Source organism: Phodopus roborovskii, unplaced genomic scaffold (genome assembly GCF_943737965.1).
Source record: "Phodopus roborovskii unplaced genomic scaffold, PHOROB, whole genome shotgun sequence".
Taxonomy (NCBI): domain Eukaryota; kingdom Metazoa; phylum Chordata; class Mammalia; order Rodentia; family Cricetidae; genus Phodopus; species Phodopus roborovskii.
The window spans coordinates 26,349,491-26,368,278 of NW_026126409.1; the positions used below are offsets into that span (position 1 = coordinate 26,349,491).

At 36.4% G+C, this 18,788-nt stretch overlaps 1 protein-coding gene across 12 annotated transcripts in view; it reads right to left on the reverse strand.

Annotated features, from left to right (window-relative positions):
* The window catches only part of Nrg1 (neuregulin 1), a 181,431-nt gene that overhangs the window by 11,554 nt on the left and 151,089 nt on the right, over positions 1-18,788 (reverse strand). For 5 of the 12 annotated variants that reach the window (XM_051182243.1, XM_051182240.1, XM_051182237.1 and 2 more), the window contains 3 exons: positions 18,290-18,419; positions 7,368-7,426; positions 1,001-1,024 (listed from right to left, as the gene is read on the reverse strand). In XM_051182243.1, coding sequence (XP_051038200.1) covers positions 1,001-1,024; positions 7,368-7,426; positions 18,290-18,419 — 213 coding nt within the window. Of the gene's footprint in view, positions 1-1,000; positions 1,025-7,367; positions 7,427-7,954; positions 8,023-18,289; positions 18,420-18,788 lie in introns of all 12 variants that reach the window. The other 7 variants (XM_051182245.1, XM_051182242.1, XM_051182239.1 and 4 more) reach the window with 2 other exon arrangements.

Sequence of the window (18,788 nt, forward strand, 5' to 3'; positions counted from 1 at the left end):
TTGCTACACCATGAGCCAGAGCAAAGGGAGCAGACTCTTTGCTAATCATGACATTGTGCTGTTGACCCAAGACCCAGTTCCAGTCCTTCAGACAGCTTTCACAATGAGCTTGGAGACCAAGTTAGGTAGCAGTTCCCAGCTCTTTCTCAGGCTGGCTCCTTACCCTTTCTTTCTTCCTTCCTTCCTTCCATTCTTTCTTTCTTTTTCTTTTCTTTTCTTTTCTTTTTTTTTTTTTTTTTTTTTTTTTTTTTTTTTTTTTTTGGATAAAGGTTCTTGTGGAATGTGACTACATTTCACCTACCTTTGGGAGCTTTGTTTGTTTTGCTATTTATAGTGTGAAGTTTTTTACATGATGATTTGTTTGGGTAATCTTAATCTCAGTGTTTCTGATTTAAATCCATCGGCCCTGGAATGTCCACCTAAAATAACATCCTCTGTTTTCTATTTACCTGCTTATAAGCAAATAAAGCTAACTAGAGTTGTACTGGAGCATCTTCAAGCCTGAATCAGTGCATATAAGACTACTGCAATGTGAGACGATTCTATGCCACAATGTTAAATAGGTGAATTTTATGTTGTATGTAAAACTCCCATCCAGATATATTTTACATGGATGTACTTAGCACTCTTTTTTTTCTCTGGCCTTTGGTTTGATTTCTCCTGTAGCCTATGCACCACTCCAACTTACCACAGCTTTTAAGTAACATCATGGTATAATGGGTCACACAATGTTGGGGTCTATGATAAGTTGCAGCAGGAGGGACACTTTAATCTCTAAGTGAAGGTAAGCTTGGAAATTTAGAAACTGCTGCACTCCGTTAACATTCCCACAAACTCATCATAGATTGGAAACAGAGAAATCAATGTTATAGCTGTATGATCCCTTCTAAAGAAAAAGGAGATTAGTTAGGAACTGAAAAGCAAGAGGAGGAAGGGCAAAAGAGGTCAGCTCAGAGGCTCTACATTCTGCAGGCTAAAAGGAATGATGATTGGTCCATACCCATAAATTCAATCCCAAGATGCTCTGCCAATGCAGAAAGTTGACAACAACAAAAACAAAAAAAAAAAAAAAAAAAAAAAAAAAAAAGAAAGGAAAAAAGTTTCAGAAAAGAGCAATACACTGCACTCCAAAACAAATTACACATGACTATGACAGCTGTCTGTGCGTGCACACTGAACAGGACAGGCAGCAAGTGTTATGGAAGCATGCCCGGAATGCCCGAACCCACCAGCGAGGCATGAAAGCACAGGGTGTTTAGTAACCTTCAAAGGCTTCTGCGGAGGGAAGTTAGCAGCTAAACCATGCTTGACTCATCATTTGAGAATAAAAGTGTTTTATAACCAGAGAAGAACATTTGCAATAAGTTGATTTGTTTTTAAATGAAGTTCTAAGTCTTTGTTTGGTTTTAACTAAATGCATCCAGCGGCAGAGACAGGAGTAGAAGCAAAGAAGGCAGTAATTTGGTTTGAAATTTGTATCACAGTGGATTTACTTTTCCTTGCTGGTGGGTAATACTTTAGTGTCTTTTTTTTTTTTTTTTTAAGTTGTACCTCTGTCACTTAACTTTCCAACTCCTTCATATACACATTGTCTGTTTCATTCACAGAAAGCAACAAAAGCTTCTATCCAGAAAAACAAGACAGGGAAGATGGGTTACTGGTGACAGTTTCCAGTTTTCCATATGCTGTCTGTCTAATATCGAGCAACTCAAAACCTCATGTTTTTGTTTTATTCTTTTTAAGTTGACTAGAAAGAAAAGATTCATTTTTTTCAAGTGTGTTATATGTAGATCCTGTTTCTGGGGTCTTTCTGACCTTTTCAAACTATTAGTTAGAGGTAATTAGATCAGCTGATCTCCAGAGAGGCCAGGTACCAAGAGAACCTCAGTACCACCCAGGGAGGGGGCCAAACAGTGAAAGCAGATGCCCAGCCCCTCTGCAACTCTTTTCAAAGACTGAGCAGGTAAAATGGGGCAAAAAAAAAAAAAAAAAAAAAAAAATCTCCAGGGAGGATACTTTGCCTTCTTGCAACTAAAGTTGGCAGCCAAGTTTCTCAAACATGGAGGCCTTCTCTCTCCACGAGTACAATGTGGTGAGGATGAAGGTAAATGGGAGGGAAGGGGGAAGGGTCATAGACTAAGTTTGTATTTCCTTCTCTTAACAGTTTTATAAGATACAGAGGCAACCCACTAATACAATGAGGTAGTTCTTTAGCTTGCACTATATGCTGGAGAGATGTCGCTTTTACAAAAACATCTGTCAGAGCACGGAGAAGGCAGCACTTAAAGACACGAGGTGAGTGTAAAGTTGATTCTGGCTCAGATCTGGTCTTTCCCATTCAACCCGTTTAGTAACTTTGGTCAGCTTTATCTCTTACTGAACAAAATCTTGATATGCTCATTAGTGACCCTATGGAGTGAACTATGGTCTGCAATAGCAGGGGGCTCAGTATTCTGGGAAACAGACACATCTAGAGATATATCATGAGACAATCAGTGTAGCGCATTCATGGTTACTTTGAGTAACTGTATGAAGGAAAACACTGATGTTCTTAGGTCTATCAAAAAAAAAAAAAGAAAGAAAGAAAGAAAATAGATGAAGATTTTGTAGTTTCTTCAAGAAATGATGCTCGTCCCCCCCCCCAAAAAAAACAATACATCTTAAAAATAGGAGGGATAATCTATAATGACTTCTGATTTGGGTTCAGTGCACTCCCACAAGTCATTTGATTTTTTTTCATAAACTGAGAACCAGAAGCCTTAGGGTTAATTCAGTTGTACAAGATACTCATAATAAAATAGTCTGTTCAAATACAAATGAATTTCTCTTGCCTCTGTGCAGTTTGTCAGACTGACATTTTTCTCATTTGATTTTTCATATAAACTTTGAAGCATCAATGTGGAAAAAAATTTAGTTTCTAAGGAAATTGATAATAAACTTCCTTCCTCATTTCTTCCATGAGGTTATGATCCAATTTTCTTTCTAGAAGCTTCTGTGTCTCTTGTCTTTTCCTCCTATAAGTCACTAATAATTTAAGGGTTAAAATCAAGTCATATCTATGAAAAAAAATCCTTTCCAAAGAACTATTCCATGCCTATGTGAACACTTCTAATGATTTGTATTAGTTGCATAGAAAGCTTGGTTAAGTCTTCAATAAAATTAGTAACATGCTCATGCATACATATTACTGCATTTACAGTTTTATAGGTAAGCCTGTGAGCCTAACTGTAATTTCATTTCAAGGGAAGTCATTCATATCAGGCAGCTCCAATTTTAAATAATTCAATGGGAAATTGGTACTTAAAACGGGAATCTCTTTTGGCTGTGAGCTCTAACAAGGAAACAAGTGGAGGATGCATGCATCAGTCATTCTTGACCCAGAACAAAGATGCTCTCATTTATTTTCACTATTGGTAGCTCCATCCCTTTCAGTTTACATTTAACAAAAGAAGCAGAATATGCAAACTTTCCATTATGTAAAGGAATTCTCTCTATCTGCTCTATTTAATCTAATGCTGGTGTTAGCTCAATTTGTAGCACATGGTTCTACTGAACTTCTGACTAGTCACCACATTCTTCAAATTCAATTAATAATTCACAAACACAAAGGTTACTGTAAACAATTAAGTTTCCTTTTCTACATGTGATTTCCTGCCAGGACCATGGCAATATAAAAAATTAATTTAAATCTAAGAGTCTCCAGAAACTATTAAATATTGACTGGCTAATCCTTTGTGCTAGGGCTTTGTAATTACTTGACGAAAACTGATTAACCTGGAGGTTAATTTAAATTTTCAACTGCATTAGAGAGAAGAACAATAAAATAACTTTCTTTTGTCAAAATAATATAAGCATTGCAATTATGGTTTTTGTTCAAATTTCATGGCATTCAGAGTGTTATTTTTAACATCTTTGGAACTGTTTATGCAAATCACCTCAAAGACATACAGCCTTGATGTTCTGTATCTCTGGAGTTTTTCTAAAGGGTTCTACTAATGCCAGTTCTAAATGAGATGAATTTAGTGTCTTGACTTTAATTTCAGACTTACCTGTACAAATGTAGATGCTTTTTCTCACAATCTGCATTGTTACTGAGCCTTTGAAATGTAATAGTCTTTTGCTTTACTCCACAGATTCCACGTGCAGAAGAGCACAAGTGAGCACGCGCGCACACACACACACACACACACACACACACACACACACACACACACAAAGCAAATTTCCCACTCATTTGAAATTTATGACAATTCTGTCATGTGTGGAGTGCTTTTTATTCTACTGTTAGCAAGATACATGTTATACATGTTTGATAAGTACATTATCTTAACAAATTCTTGAAAATATTTAGAAATCAATGAAATAATGTATGTGCTAATAACCTATGATTCAAAGGTACTTTTAAGGCTGATAAGTCTATTCATCTTGAGAATGGGCTTTAAGATCTAAATGTTCCCTTCAAAACAGTGTATAATGTGAACTGCTCCATATTTAGCTACCATGGTTTGCCAGCTCCTCCAGGACATAGTTGCCCCATGCTGCCTCTAGGTACTGGAGCTGTGAATGTTTTTTTTTTTTTTTTTTTTTTTCCTTTCCTCCATGAAGTCTATGCATAGAATGTGGGCTCCCTACACACATACCACCACATGCTAGTGATCACAGTGTTACAAACTTGTTAACTAGGAATGGCAGTGTAATAGGTCACTAAAGTGCATGAGAATTTCTTAGGAAATACTACGCTATATTCAAAACAAGTTATATTTATATAAACTGCATCTTTTCATAATTTAAGCCAGTATTTATAGGTCAATCATTAGGATGTGGTGGTCAGGATGCCTGCATCTAATCTTAATAATATCAGTTACATGTTAAACACCTTGAAGAATGGTATATTCTCTTTGGAATGTTATGATTTGTTAAGTTATAAATCTTTGAGGCAGGAGACTATCTTCTCTTTAAAGGTTGTGCTATGTTCTCTAAGACTGTGTTTCTATAAACAATTACATTTTCAAGTGACCTCTGTGGAACTATCCTTTAGACTTCTTTCAGCATTCACGTTACTCAAACATGGAGTAATAAAACTAATTCCCCTGTCTTTCTATCTTCTGTCAGAGATACAAACTGAGAACTTCGGATGCAGAGATTAGAAAATGAACTCTGGGCAAGACAATTCTGAACAAAATGTTCTGATTGGAAATGCTTGCTCCTCCAGACACAAGGTAACAATAATGCAGCCATAACATGCTGGCCTCATCACTGAGCTGCCTCTCTGTCCTTGTTAAATCAAGTTAAACATGAATGCTAATTTCCTGCATACCTTCTCATGGTGTCACTGAAAGCCTACTAAAAGTCTTATCTAAGGAGCCTCATTCTGGACTGCAGACAGAGTGGATATTTTTAAATAATGTCAAAAAGAAGAGAAAATGGCTAAAAAGTGTGTGAGAACATATTTGGTGGCTACCAATGGTAGAGTTAATAGTGTTTTTGTTCTGAGAAATATTTGAATTTTTAATGGTTGCCTTTATCTAGTGAGCCAACCTTCCCCTCAATGTCTAGCTGTCTGACACCTTACATAGAAATAGCTTATCCCTTTTCATTAAATTCTAAAAACTAGATTTATAGCTATATTACCATGTAGGCTTGCTAAATATATGCTCTTTGAATACAAACAATTCAAAAAGTGCCATTATTGCACTAAATAAAATTCTATTTTTTCCCTTCTAGTTTTACTTTCTATCCTATCAACTTAAAAAAAATCTATAGCTATGGAGAGAAAAACTCATGTCTGATAAGTGCTATCATTTAAATATTGATTAATACAGTGAATATATTTCAAAATTTAACAGTGCCAACTTGTCAGTTTTTACAAGGGAAAATTATAGCTTAGGGCATAACCTTTGCTAACATAGAGTAGCATCTCACTAAATATATGGTTATTATTCTGATAACATCTGTAACAAAGTCTCACTGTGTAGCTCTGGCTGGCCTCTAATCCACAGAGATAGACCTGCCTCTGCCTCCTAAGTGCTGATATCTGTGACTAGTAACAGAGATTTATTCTTCTCATGAATCAGAATTGATTCTTTGGACATCTACATGACCATCTTGTGTGGTTATATTTAATCTTTTTAAGAACTGAAACTGTAGTAAGTTATGGAAATACTTTAGGGGATTACTAATTGAGAGGACTGACAAAAGTAGCCTGGTGCTGACATCTGTAAATAAAGATTTAGTGAAACCAGGCTGGCCCATCAGTTTATTCATTGTCTAGGACTGTCTTCATGCTACCAGAGGTTGGGGGTAAGTGGTGTTAGTTGTGACACCATCACCATAAACCTTAAAACCACCTGAACCTCCGTAATAAAGCCTTACCAATTCATGATCTAAATGGTTAAGTGTGATATAAGCAAACGTGGTGTTCTGAAGGTTTCAGAGCCCAAGGGATGCCATCCCAGTTCACAGGAGATAGACAGATGTCTAGTTCAGTTACCTGGGAAATTATTTGCATTGCAGAGTGAATAGTTTAGGAGTGATGTTTCAAACATCACGAACTCACAGATATCCACTAAACTTGCCAGCTCTGCAATAAGCTCTTAAATATTTATTCTAGATTTGAGTTTTTATATTTTGAAATAATAGTTTTCAAAATAATAATAGCTACTTTCTAATATTACCGTTTAAGACAACGGTATTATTAAGAACGGCATATTAAGAAACACTGGGATAATGGTGATTATCTAAACTGATTCTGAACTACTTATATCCCAAGAAAGAGAAATATAAGCCTACATATTTCCTTGGCTGGGAAATACTTATTTTTCATTTTTTTCTACCTAGTATTGTTTTGTTTGTTTGTCTGTATGCCTGCATGTGAACTTTTGTTAATGAAGAAAAACATCTGAACTTTTTTGGTGATGTTTATTTGTTATGAATAACACATGCTCAGCCAAAATTAACTTACCATCATTTCAAGGGTATGTTGGTTACAACCTAACAACAGCCTTTTCAGGCTGTGGATGTTGGATACAGAAGAGGGACTGCTCTGTCCATGCAATGATTTTATTTTTGTCAATACAAATTTGAGTTTGAAATGTCTTTATCAGTTGGCATCACATTATGCATTATCAATTTCAGAAACATCTGGAGCCTCACATACCCATTAGTAACTCAGAGCTGACTAGTCACAAACAGAGAAGGTAACACAATGGCTTTGTTAATGTTCTCATGCGACAGGCAGAGGCAGTCAATATTAGACCTGGTAGAACGCTCTAGCTCTAGGTGACTCTGAGGGGAGATGTAGCAACAAGAAAGCAGCACCGACTGAGCATGCTCCTATTCAGGCAGAGACAGAAAGGGAGTGGACGTACTGTAGAAGCTGGCCATTACGTAGTTTTGGCAACGATCACCAGTAAACTCATTTGGGCACCTGAGAGAAGAAACAAAAAAAACAATGGTAGAAAAAAACAGAGAAAAAGAGAAGAGGTGAATATACGCTAGAGAAGCTCCGTGAGTGTCATTGACTGAACTTGATGAGTTCACCCTCAGGAACTGAATCCTTGTCCTAATCATGGCTCGCACACTCTGGCATCTCCCCAGTGCTTACAATTAAGCTTGCAGCCTTAGATGACAGTGAGAGTCCAGGATTTCTAGGTGACTGCTTTCTTTCCAAAGAAGTCACAAGACAGATGTGATGTTTCAGCCATCTTGTCAAAGAAATAGTTAGAAAATGTTTTGGAGTTGGGTTCCCTCTAGCCACTCTTTTCCCATTTTAACTTTGGGACCAAGTGAATGGCAGGTAGTAGTTGAGACCACAGTGGATGGGTTTATGCCCTGAGCAGAGATACCATAATTAGAACAAAAGCTTTCAGTTCGGCTGAGCTGTAAAAGCACCAAGTGGTTGCGATTGTTGCTGTGGTTTGGTGGAGAGAGCAGATTTCAGATTATTGGAACATACTTTCTTGGGTTTGGACTTTCATGGGCACATTCTCAGTACATCTGGCTCCGGTGAATCCGGGTTGGCACCTAGAGGGCAAAAACGTGATGAGCAATCGAACGCTCAAGACCGTGAACTTTCAGCCTGGTAACCTTCCTCCCATGGAATATGGAATCCTAAAGATGACCCGGTGCTGAACAACACAGAAAGGAAAAGACATGATACTGAGAAAACCAGTCCCACCAAACTGAAGCTTACGGATTTTGTTGTTTGCTTCAGTCATTAGAAGACTAGACACAGAAATTTAACTAGAGAGAGGCCGCAAGCTGAACAGGGTGCTGTACAGGGTGGTGAGGCACGGGCTGCCCTCACCCTGCATTGCCCTGAATGCCAGTCTCACTGGTGCTGACATGAGCTTTTGTGGCTCCAATTACTTCTCTTGCTATCAAAAGACCTGGAGTCTTTTATTTTATTGTGTATTCCCTGAGATTTCTACTCATTTTCATAGCTGCTTTCTGAACTGTAAGCTGAAACATCTAAACAAAATAGTCAAATACTGTTATTCTCTAGTGGCTAGAAATGAGAGAAGGACAATCCCTATTTCCTTTTTTCTCCCTAAGATATTACAAATTCAGTCTTATCTTTAATATCACTGAAAGAAACAGAGTACAATTTTATTGGTACAATTTCATTCATCCAGTTACCTCAAATAAAAGAAAACATTTTTGAAATTAAAAGTTATTCTTATATAGAAGCACACATGAAATGCCACTTTTACATTTATGTCCAGATATTCTGAACTAATGTAAAAAGTTGTATTTTCTTTGTTCATACCAATTTACTTGTCAAAATGCAAGACTCTTGATAAAACTTTGTTCTTTAAGATCATATGCAGGGTGATGCTTAGACATGAAACCCTTTATTGTTCCATGTTGCTTCAATCAAATATCTAAAGCAGTTTAGTTTGGGTACAATTTACCCAATATCACAACCTAATAAGCGGTATTGAACAGTTCTAGAATGCAAATATACTTAGAAGTAAAAATTTGCAATTGAATGCTCAGCACACATATCCATACAGTTCCTCATAGCTATCACAAAACTACACCCATCTAACATAATTTGCTCTGCCAGTACTTAGTGAATTTTTATACACATTTCTTGCTTCTAGTGTAAATAAGACTAAGCACTATCATTTCATTATTAAATATGTTATTAAGTCTATTAGCTCTACTAACATAAGAGTGATCTCTTTAATTCTCAGGCTAAACTCAATAAGAAAAAGAAATGCCATTAAGTAGTTTGGTACATGTAATTCTCTTATTGTATGAAGGTACAAAACTACTAACAGTACCAAAATTCTTATCACATGATTACTTGTACAGCATAACTGTGATCATTAAGAATAACACTAATAGGGCCAGAGAGATGGGTCAGCACTTGAGAGTACACTCTGTTCATCCATAGGACTGAATTGCAGTTCCCAGTAGCCACATCCAACAGCTTAACAACTACCTGTAAGTTCAGCTTCAGAGAATCTGATGTCCTCTTCCAGACTCCATGGGCAACTGCACTCAAGTGTACATACTCTCCACCACACATATACACAATTATAAATTTATAAATTTATAAAAATAAATCTTCAAAAAAGAATATTCATAAGTACACATAATAAATATATCAAGATGGTCCCATTGAAGTCTCCAAAACACTTGGGTAAAGTGTTTATTTTTGCTGATAATCCTTTGCTGGAGGAATCAGAGAAAGATCTACCTAGAATAGATAAGAACTGACCTATAATTAAGGGATATTTCTATAAAGATGTCACCTTATACACTTCAGTATGAATGACTAGATACATAGTCTTTTAAAAAAATATATGTAGCTCATTGGACCAAATCACTTCTGAAGAAAATAAATAATCCTGTAAGACATTTCTACACTTGATTTTAGAATTATAGATTTGTTCTACAGTGACCATTTCATTCTGCCTGTTTGCTTTCTTGATAAAAATTAAAATTCCCATATTGAGCACACCATTGTTTTTATAATTAATATGGTACAATATGAATTCTGTGAGTGTGTATGCATGAGTGTATTGTGAAAGGGAAAGACAGAAAGAGACAGAGACAGACAGATAGATGGGGGTTGCAGAAGAAAGATCCATTTAATGTTAGAACTGATCTTGTTACTCATATTTAAAGATTATGGCATGAATAAATATCTAAGGAATCAAGAGTTTCTTATGAGAAAGAGGACATATATTAGGAAATTTTGATTTAGGCATCGTATATTCCAGGCTTATGATTAAAGGGCATGCATCTACTATACAAATGGGGTAAAATTAATCTTCCCTATCCATTTTCTAATTACTGTGAACTTTGTGTATATCCTGGGAAATTATCATTGTCAGATATTGCATTATCTCCGTTATGTGGTCATACAGAATATTTGATCCAGTAACACATACCATAATGACCTTTGCTCTAGATACAGCTAGCTATTCTTAATGGAGCGAAATTCAGTTTTTCTCTGTTTGTGTATCCCTCTTCCAATTTAACATCACCTGACTCCACCTCTTTCTATGAAGGACTTCTTCCCTGGTTCTCTCATTGTGCCTTGCTCCATGCCTGGTCCAGACGTCTTTAACTGTGCTCACTGTGCTGTGATGGATATGAACGGTGCTCATTTCAAATCACTTTGTATCTCTACTGCCTGACCCAGAGCCTGGACACTCTCTAATTCTAACAGCGGCTTTCAATAAAGAACTGTACACTAAAAACTTCCACAAGGAAACTAATTTATCAAAACAAGCTAATCTTACTGTCTACTTTTTATCTTTATAGTTTACAACAAAATTTCCTCTGTTGATTTCCAATTAAATTTTAATAGGAATTACCAGTACCTGGGGATTTCCTTCCCCATGTTAAAAAAAAAATACCTTTTAACACTGTGCTTACCATATTAAGAAGAAAGGGCTATAATTATTTAAGAGAAAGCCTACTACCTAATTTAGTTTTGTTATTTAAACACCAGTTTACCCAGGATTCAATAAAGTAGAACTGTTTTCTAACCAAGACTTTTGTCTAACAGCAGTAACAAAAATACTAAAGTTTTCAAAATTGCATTAGCCTTAAAAAGGCATGTATTATGTGTTCTTAATTTCACAGAGTACCTGATGAAATCCTTTCATTTCTAAGTCTATGTTAAGATAAATTCTAAACTAAGGAATTTTCAAAGTTGCTTTTGCCCAGGGTCCAGGCTTTTCCTTATATGTGGGTCCAAGGCTTTACTTTGGCTGTGAGGTACATGACTTTTCTTCCAGCCAATAAATACTCCTAGACAGGAATATTGACAATTATAATCAACTTGTTTAATTAAACTAACAAACATAGTTGAAATCTTATTTTATTAAACACATTTTAATAATGACAATACTTCATGAATAGCCTGATACATTTACTAATGATTCGATCATAGATGGATGTGTTTTGAAAATCAGTATATGGATACTCTAGACATATTCAAAGATAGTTGCAAATTCCCAAGAAAGATCTAGTTTTATAGGGCTGGCCAATTTTATAAACTACTTATCAATTACAGTCAACTTGTAAACCATCTTTAGACATCTTCCTTCCTTTGTTTCCTGGTTTCATCTTTGTCCCCTGAGAACACTAGAAGAAAGAAAGCCAACAGCCAGTGTGCTGTCATCATTCCACACTGAAATGTTTGGTCAGACATTAAAACGCCCTGCTAGAGAAAATACCATATCTTTCTGTTCTTCTTCAATACTAACTGTGGCATTTCCTTGACACTGTAAGATACATGAGTTTATCTATCTGGTGTTGATATTTACAAATATCAAGTCATAGCAATGTCAACAAACTCATTCTGGGAGAATACTGGATGATTTGTACTTGATGTCTAAGCCTCCCGCTGTCACTCTGGAAACCTGAGTTGCCCTCAGATTCAGCTCTCAGACTGCTCCACCGATTTTCTACAGTATTACATTGCAAACACAGACTTTTCTCACCCCATAGCTGGCTTGGTATTCTGGCCAAAGCTCGCCTACTCACTGGCTGAGTGTCTGCATTGTAGATTATTTTTTCCCAAATGTATTGTTACTATTAGTCTGCATTTTTCTAAGATGAATCTTATTCTGTTATCAGCCTTAAAGTGAAATTACTTGAGGCTTATATATGTTTTTCTAATTTGTGCTTTAGTGTTCTTTGCAGTGTCATCTGCAAAAGCCATTCATTTCCTCAAGAGAATGCCCTCCTTAACATCATTGAAGAAAATACTAAATAGAATATATCCCAATAATGTTTCTTTCAGATCTAGCATATACCTTGCATCACTGCTCAGATCATATGGGTCTTCCTTTTCTTTTATTATGACCCTGGAACTAGCTTCCAATCCATGAGATAACAAGAGTACATATAGTGGCCCCATAGGGCTCATGAGTCAATACTAAGGAAAAGCGCACACAAAACTCCTATATTGACCTGCCTCTCAAACCTGTTTCCCTACTAACAGTGGGTGTGGCAGTGCCTAGAAACACATCCCTTCTTGACTGAGCCTTGGGTCTTACCTAAGGCTCTGTTTGTACAGCTTCTAATGAAATGCTCACCCAGAGGCTAAAACCTTCACCAGTGTTTATCCAACATGATGCATCCTTAAGTCAAGGCAAACAACTTCAATAGATATAGGATCAATGTATCCCATACCTTACTATGCTAGAGTGACACATGACATACTGGCTGCTCATCTGTGGTCTATCTTTCTCTCAGGGGGATACCCTTACTTCAGATTAGAGGTCCTGAGGCACTTTCTTATTCTATGTTAACAGACCCATTTTATAATGAGACATCTAAATTTTTTTTTAATTATTCAATGAAAATATTTTAAAACAGTGCATTTTATTTAACATATACTGTGTCTTAAGGTGATGACTTCATATTTTCTTTCCCTTCTACAAAGCCTTTGTCTTTTATTCCTTAAGGTCCTCACTAAACGTACACTTAGCTCCCTAAATGTCATCATGTCACTCAGTACATCAATAATTGATTATTAAATCGATCGTTTGAGACATGGGTATTATTTTCAATGGCCTACATCTCCTAAAGGGAGAAGTCAGTGTGGTTTTGTTCAGTCCTGGATGCTCAACATGAACTCAGGTCTGCCTTGTGGGAACTCAAAAAGACACATGGTTGCTAGCTGATGCAAGAAAGACAAAGGAAATGAGCTACATGGAGAGGTTAGCCAATGTTCCCATTCCAGACAGAACTGCACCAAAACTGGTTCCTACAAGACTTTCTTTCATTAAGTTCAAGTCTAAATACATACACAAGTACTAAGTGTGGTAGGATTTGATGCCCCCCCCAAAAAAAAAACTGAAGATATGGTCTTCTGAAGAGCCCAGTGTCTAGATTCCTAAAAGTCACATCGATTTCTCTCATTCTCTGTTTCTGATACATGTGATGTCACCCAAGAACACATAATTTCCCTATGAAGAATATCTCTGTGGCTGGAATCAGAGTGGCATTTACAGTGTTCTTATGACCTGAATGAATTCTAGTCACACTTGTTTATGTGATAAAAGTATAGACATCATCACTACTGTTATGACTCTGGCGGTATTTTGTAAAGCGTTAGCCTTACCTAGTCTCTATCACTTTGAGTCTTACTTAGTTTCTGGATTTCCCTAATGCCTAGCTGAATATATCCCTGTGTTCAAGGTGTCATTCTCCTGGTTTCTAAAAATACTCTTGCTCCCTAACTAGCTATTACAATGTCCAAAGTTCCCTGCCCAGCCTTTGGACCACATGCAACTAGCTGCGCTCCCTAATAGAGTTTTTATGTTGTTTCACTTCCTGGAGGTGCTATTCTGGGTAGCCATGTCACATCACACCACAGTGGCTCTCATATTCAGATCCTAAAACCTTACTCCTTACATATTTGTGTGTATGTATATAAGTAGGCACAAGGAAGGAATATAGGCAATTAAAAAAAAAACTAGATAGGAGAACATGGGAACAAGAGGTAATATGAAACAAGAAAGGAAGTTACTGGAGTGGGGGAACAGAATGTAGAGGAGGAGGAAAGAGAAATGATGAAAATAAATTGTTTGAAAAAATGCCATAATGAAACATTTTTTGTATGTTGATAAAAAAATAAAGGAATTGAAAAAATATTGCATCTTCAAGAGCAACCTAGTATACAAGAAGGACTCTGTAAAACGAGAGCTGTTTTAAAGGCTCCTCTGTTTCTAGTCCTTTCTTTCCCTATAAATTCTAATTACCTTAAAAGTCAGCACTGTGCTGTTTGGAACACATTCACTTGCATGGCTTAGTTACTTAGCCATTTCATTTCCTTGCACATGCTGAGCTTCAGGGACCAGAGACTATGCCTTATCTTTTATCATTGTTTTCAAAAGGGTCTAGCTGTTCAACAGTCTTATTTACATAAGGATGTACCTTTTAATAATACATAATATAGCATGATCTAGATAGTGTATAAGCATTGATTATACAAAAATCTCAAGAAGTAATGTTTGAAGGAAACTATCTTGTAAGTGTAGATTGATTTCTGTGTTTTAATTTTAATTTTTGTTTTAAATAAGGAAACTTGTGATCAAAGAGATTAATATGGTGATCAGATCATATGACGAGTTACAAAGCTATCTGGTAGTTTCATAAAAGCCACATTAAAAACTTATTTAAAAGGAAAAATTAGAGGTTAAATAAGATAACATCACCATATTTTTTTTTGTCAATGTCTACAGAGAGAATAGTACCATTTACTTTTTATTATTAGAGGAGGTTTTAAAAAAAAGTCTTACTGGAGTTAAAAGTACTTTAGCAGAAATGAACTCACTTAATTTGTCTGATTCCCTAGGAAAATTTTTTGGAGAGCACAGTAATTGGTGGTTAAAATCTAAATCCCTCATTGTAAGCCTCTAACTGTCCACTAGGCAATATATCACATTTATAAGCATTGTCTCTTTCAAAACTAAATTTGAGATTTAAAAAACTTCCCATTCACATTTTCCAAGTCAGTTCTCTACCGAACCCCTCGGTGCAACGGTCATAGGAAAGGGAAGAAAGAATCTGAACAACTTATGTTCAAAGGATCTGGCTGCTTTGAAACATCTGATGACAGAGCACCAGCACAGACACTGGACCAGTTCCTTCCTCCTCTTTGTGTAATCTGGAATAGTCACTAATTCTTTCTCTTGATAAATTTTAAATTACTGTGGAGAGGACAGTAATATAAAAAATGAGAACCAATGCTCAAATCCCCATTTGGTCCCCATGGGCAAGTCCAAGTAACCATCAAAACCCTCCTCTGAGAACCATTTAACTGCATTATGGCTAATCCATTTGGAACACCTTGTTCTAAGCAGAGGGGCAAAAAAGATTTGCTGTAAAACATAGTTCAACTCCCAAGAAGACAACAGTGGATTAGGTGACCAGGGAGACTCCTTGGAGATTTCCATGCTTGTGCTATTTCTGAGTCATGTCTTTGCTCAAGGATAAAGTTGCCTTTGAACAATGTGCTTCATGCTTCAGCAATGTTTTTGCTCCAGGCAGATGGGCCATATGGAAACTATGAACTGGCTTCATAGACAGGACGTCAATGAGCCGATGAAACATTTTTATGCTTTCTGTTTTTATTCAAGTGGTTTAGTGAATAATATATTATCATAGAACATGGCATATTATGTGACTTTGTTTAAATTCTGAGTTGTTACTAAACTTTTTTGTTGTTATGGATGTTTTTAATAGGAGATGGTTTTCTTTATCAGAGAAAGTTTTTCATTTAACAAGGCTTAGTCTGTTTTGTAGGCTAAATGTACTTCAATTCTTAATTGAAGGCATGGAATTATTTTAATGCATCAATCAAGTTACACTCTAAAGAATGGGTGAGACCTAAAATCAGAGATTTTCTTTCCAAAATGGAAAGCCATAATAAAAATCTTTAAAAAAAAAAAAAAAAGAGTGTAGCTACAACAAAACAGAAGAAGGAAATGAAAACAAGGAAAACGAAAGGGAAGATAATTTTCTAAATACTGGAAGTATTAGAAGTACTTAAAATTTAATGTGAAACTGTGTGGGTGGGGGAAAACTCACAGCTGTTGGCACAGTACCAAAACGGAACAGATGAACAGCACTCATGTGGTTGCATGTTTTGTGTAGGATGTGGGAGGGCTGCAGAATAGGTGAAATTAATATGTGGAAAATAACTGCACTGGTTCCTTAGTGGTATTCAGAAACTATCGTATGTACTCATGCAGCCTGTAAATCTTTGCAAATCCTATGATAAAGAATGATCATATTTCATCATTGTAATTAAAACATAGTGGTCTTAGATGCTTTTCTACAGAGGGAAAAAGGCAAAACACAGACAATACGGGGAGAGAATTGTTTTAAAGGGGGAAAATTGAAGGAAATGTAGTTTAAATGTTTTCTTTCAAGGAGATCTACGAAAACACAATATTTTATGCCTAAGATCAGAGGAAAATCACAAGGTCTTCCAGGGTAATAGATGAACTTCACATCTTACAGGTTGTAACTCTTTGCATCTGGTATTTATATGTGATAAAAGAAGGTCTTTAGGAGGCTATAAACTATGCTCATCCTTTTCACCATGATAAATATGGGGGGGGGGTTACATCTTGTGCTGTTTTTATAGCAATTCATCAGTACTGAATGCTAAAACCAAAAACTGGCTGAAAGCAAACACAACTGAATAGTTTTTATGATTAAAATTAATCTTAACTTTAAAAGTAATTTAATAGTATACAGTGTGGTGTCACATGCATATGAAATGAGTTGGTTTTCTTTATACTTGGCCATTTTTATTTTGCTTTAGAAACTTAATTAGACTCCTATGTGAGAACTCTACCAGCTGAGGAACTGAGCTTAGATGGCTAGGCTGCACTCTAAGATGTGATTTGCTTCTGTGGATGGTCTCCATTGTTAAAACCATCTACACATCCTCCACAAAGTGTGTGCTCTTGGTACCACTGTCATGACACTCAAGGAGCCCATTTTCTTCTATTTTTTAAAAGAGGATCTCACATTTCTCAGGCTGGCTTGAAGCTCATAATACAGTTTAGGAAGAAGAATGCCCTGAACTTCTGGTCCTCTTCTGTTTTCTCCCTACTGCTGCCATCACCACATCCAGTTTATAAGCACCTGGGGACTTTGTGCATGCTGAGAGGGCATTCTATCAACTATATTAGAGTCCCAGTGCAAGATACGAAACATCTTTTATCCACCTCAGGTTACGAGTCCATATAACCAATATAGAACAAATATTAACAGACTGAAAATGACAAAACATAAACAAAACAAAACCCACATGCGTTTTAGTTAACCATCCTACTGATTTTTTACTATAAAGTTTAAATTTTTGTTATACCAAAAAACTCCCACCCTGTTTTATGTTGCTGGTGAGAGAATATAAATTTGATATTTCCTTTTGTTGTTGAGTTCCTTTGGTTTTTGTTTTTCAAGACAGGATTTTAATAACTAGCCCGGGCTGTCCTGGAACTTACTCTGTAGACGAGGTTGGCCTCAAACTCCAGACTGCTAGGATTAAAGGTGTATGCCACCATCACCCAGCTTAATCTGCTTTCTTAACTGTGCTCTGGGTGGTTAGAAGGAAAGGAACAATCTAGACATATCTATAACAGTAGCACAGACCAAACATGCTTTCTTATGACAGAGACAATGGTGCTACAACACACCAAATGTACTTCTGAACACATGCACCTCGTTTTGTTTTATTAACTAGAAATAGCAAGTTAGAGAGCTTTGAAAGATAATTATGGGGAAACAGCATCATCCTAACCTTCTGCCCTTCTGATTCCTCTATCTGACCTGCTCACTTTGCTAGGGAGCACCGGGGTAAGAGACAAATATTACCTCATACTCAATTTCTACATGGAGATAGAAGTAGGGATCCAAGGTTCCAGCTTAATACAATACTTTCAGCAGGTATTAAAAAAAAAAAAAAAAAAAACCACGAGGAAAGCAACATTATATACAAATGATAGCAAAAAACAAATAGACAAACCAAAAAACCCAAAACCAAAACAAACATAAAAGCAACCCAACAACAACCAAAATTAAACAATACCCACAAACACTGAAAATATTAAAATCAGTTCTGGACATAACAGAGACGATGACAGATGGGGTAAATATTTCAAAACCCTCCACAAATAAATCGGCATTATTCAAACAGGATGGAAAGGGGGGGGGGACAATGAAGCAGATCAAGACATAGCATCATCTGGAACAAGCAGTTATAGATGTAAGCCACAGAAAGGAATTATTCATTTCTTACTTGCACAAGTATCTCGAAGGATTTGACAGGTCTTTCACCATGAAGCACTCACCACCATTCACACAGAAAGTTTTCTCCTTCTCTGCACACTTTACAAGATGGCTGGTCCCAGTCGTGGATGTAGACGTGGCTGGATAGGGAAAGAAAAAAAAAAAAAAAGAGGGAAAAGTTTGACACTTCATTCTGTGAAAAGAACCATTGTGATTAAATAAAATTCTGGCTCTAGCAAGGCTCAAATGTGGTGGTATCAGATCCTATCAATGACAGGGATTTTTTAGTAGCACTAACTGATAAAGCCATTTATTTTGGCAAATATATTTTATGAGTCTGTGCACACTGTGCATTTTAGATGACTGACAATGAAAGTGTCTGATTGACAACAGTCCTTTGAAGAAAGAGAGACAGTTGGAGTTCCCTAGAAATGTACAATCTGCTGTAAGACTCATCTATTTGGAAGCCAGACTAGACACAAGTCATCCTTTGTTTTATCAGATGTTAA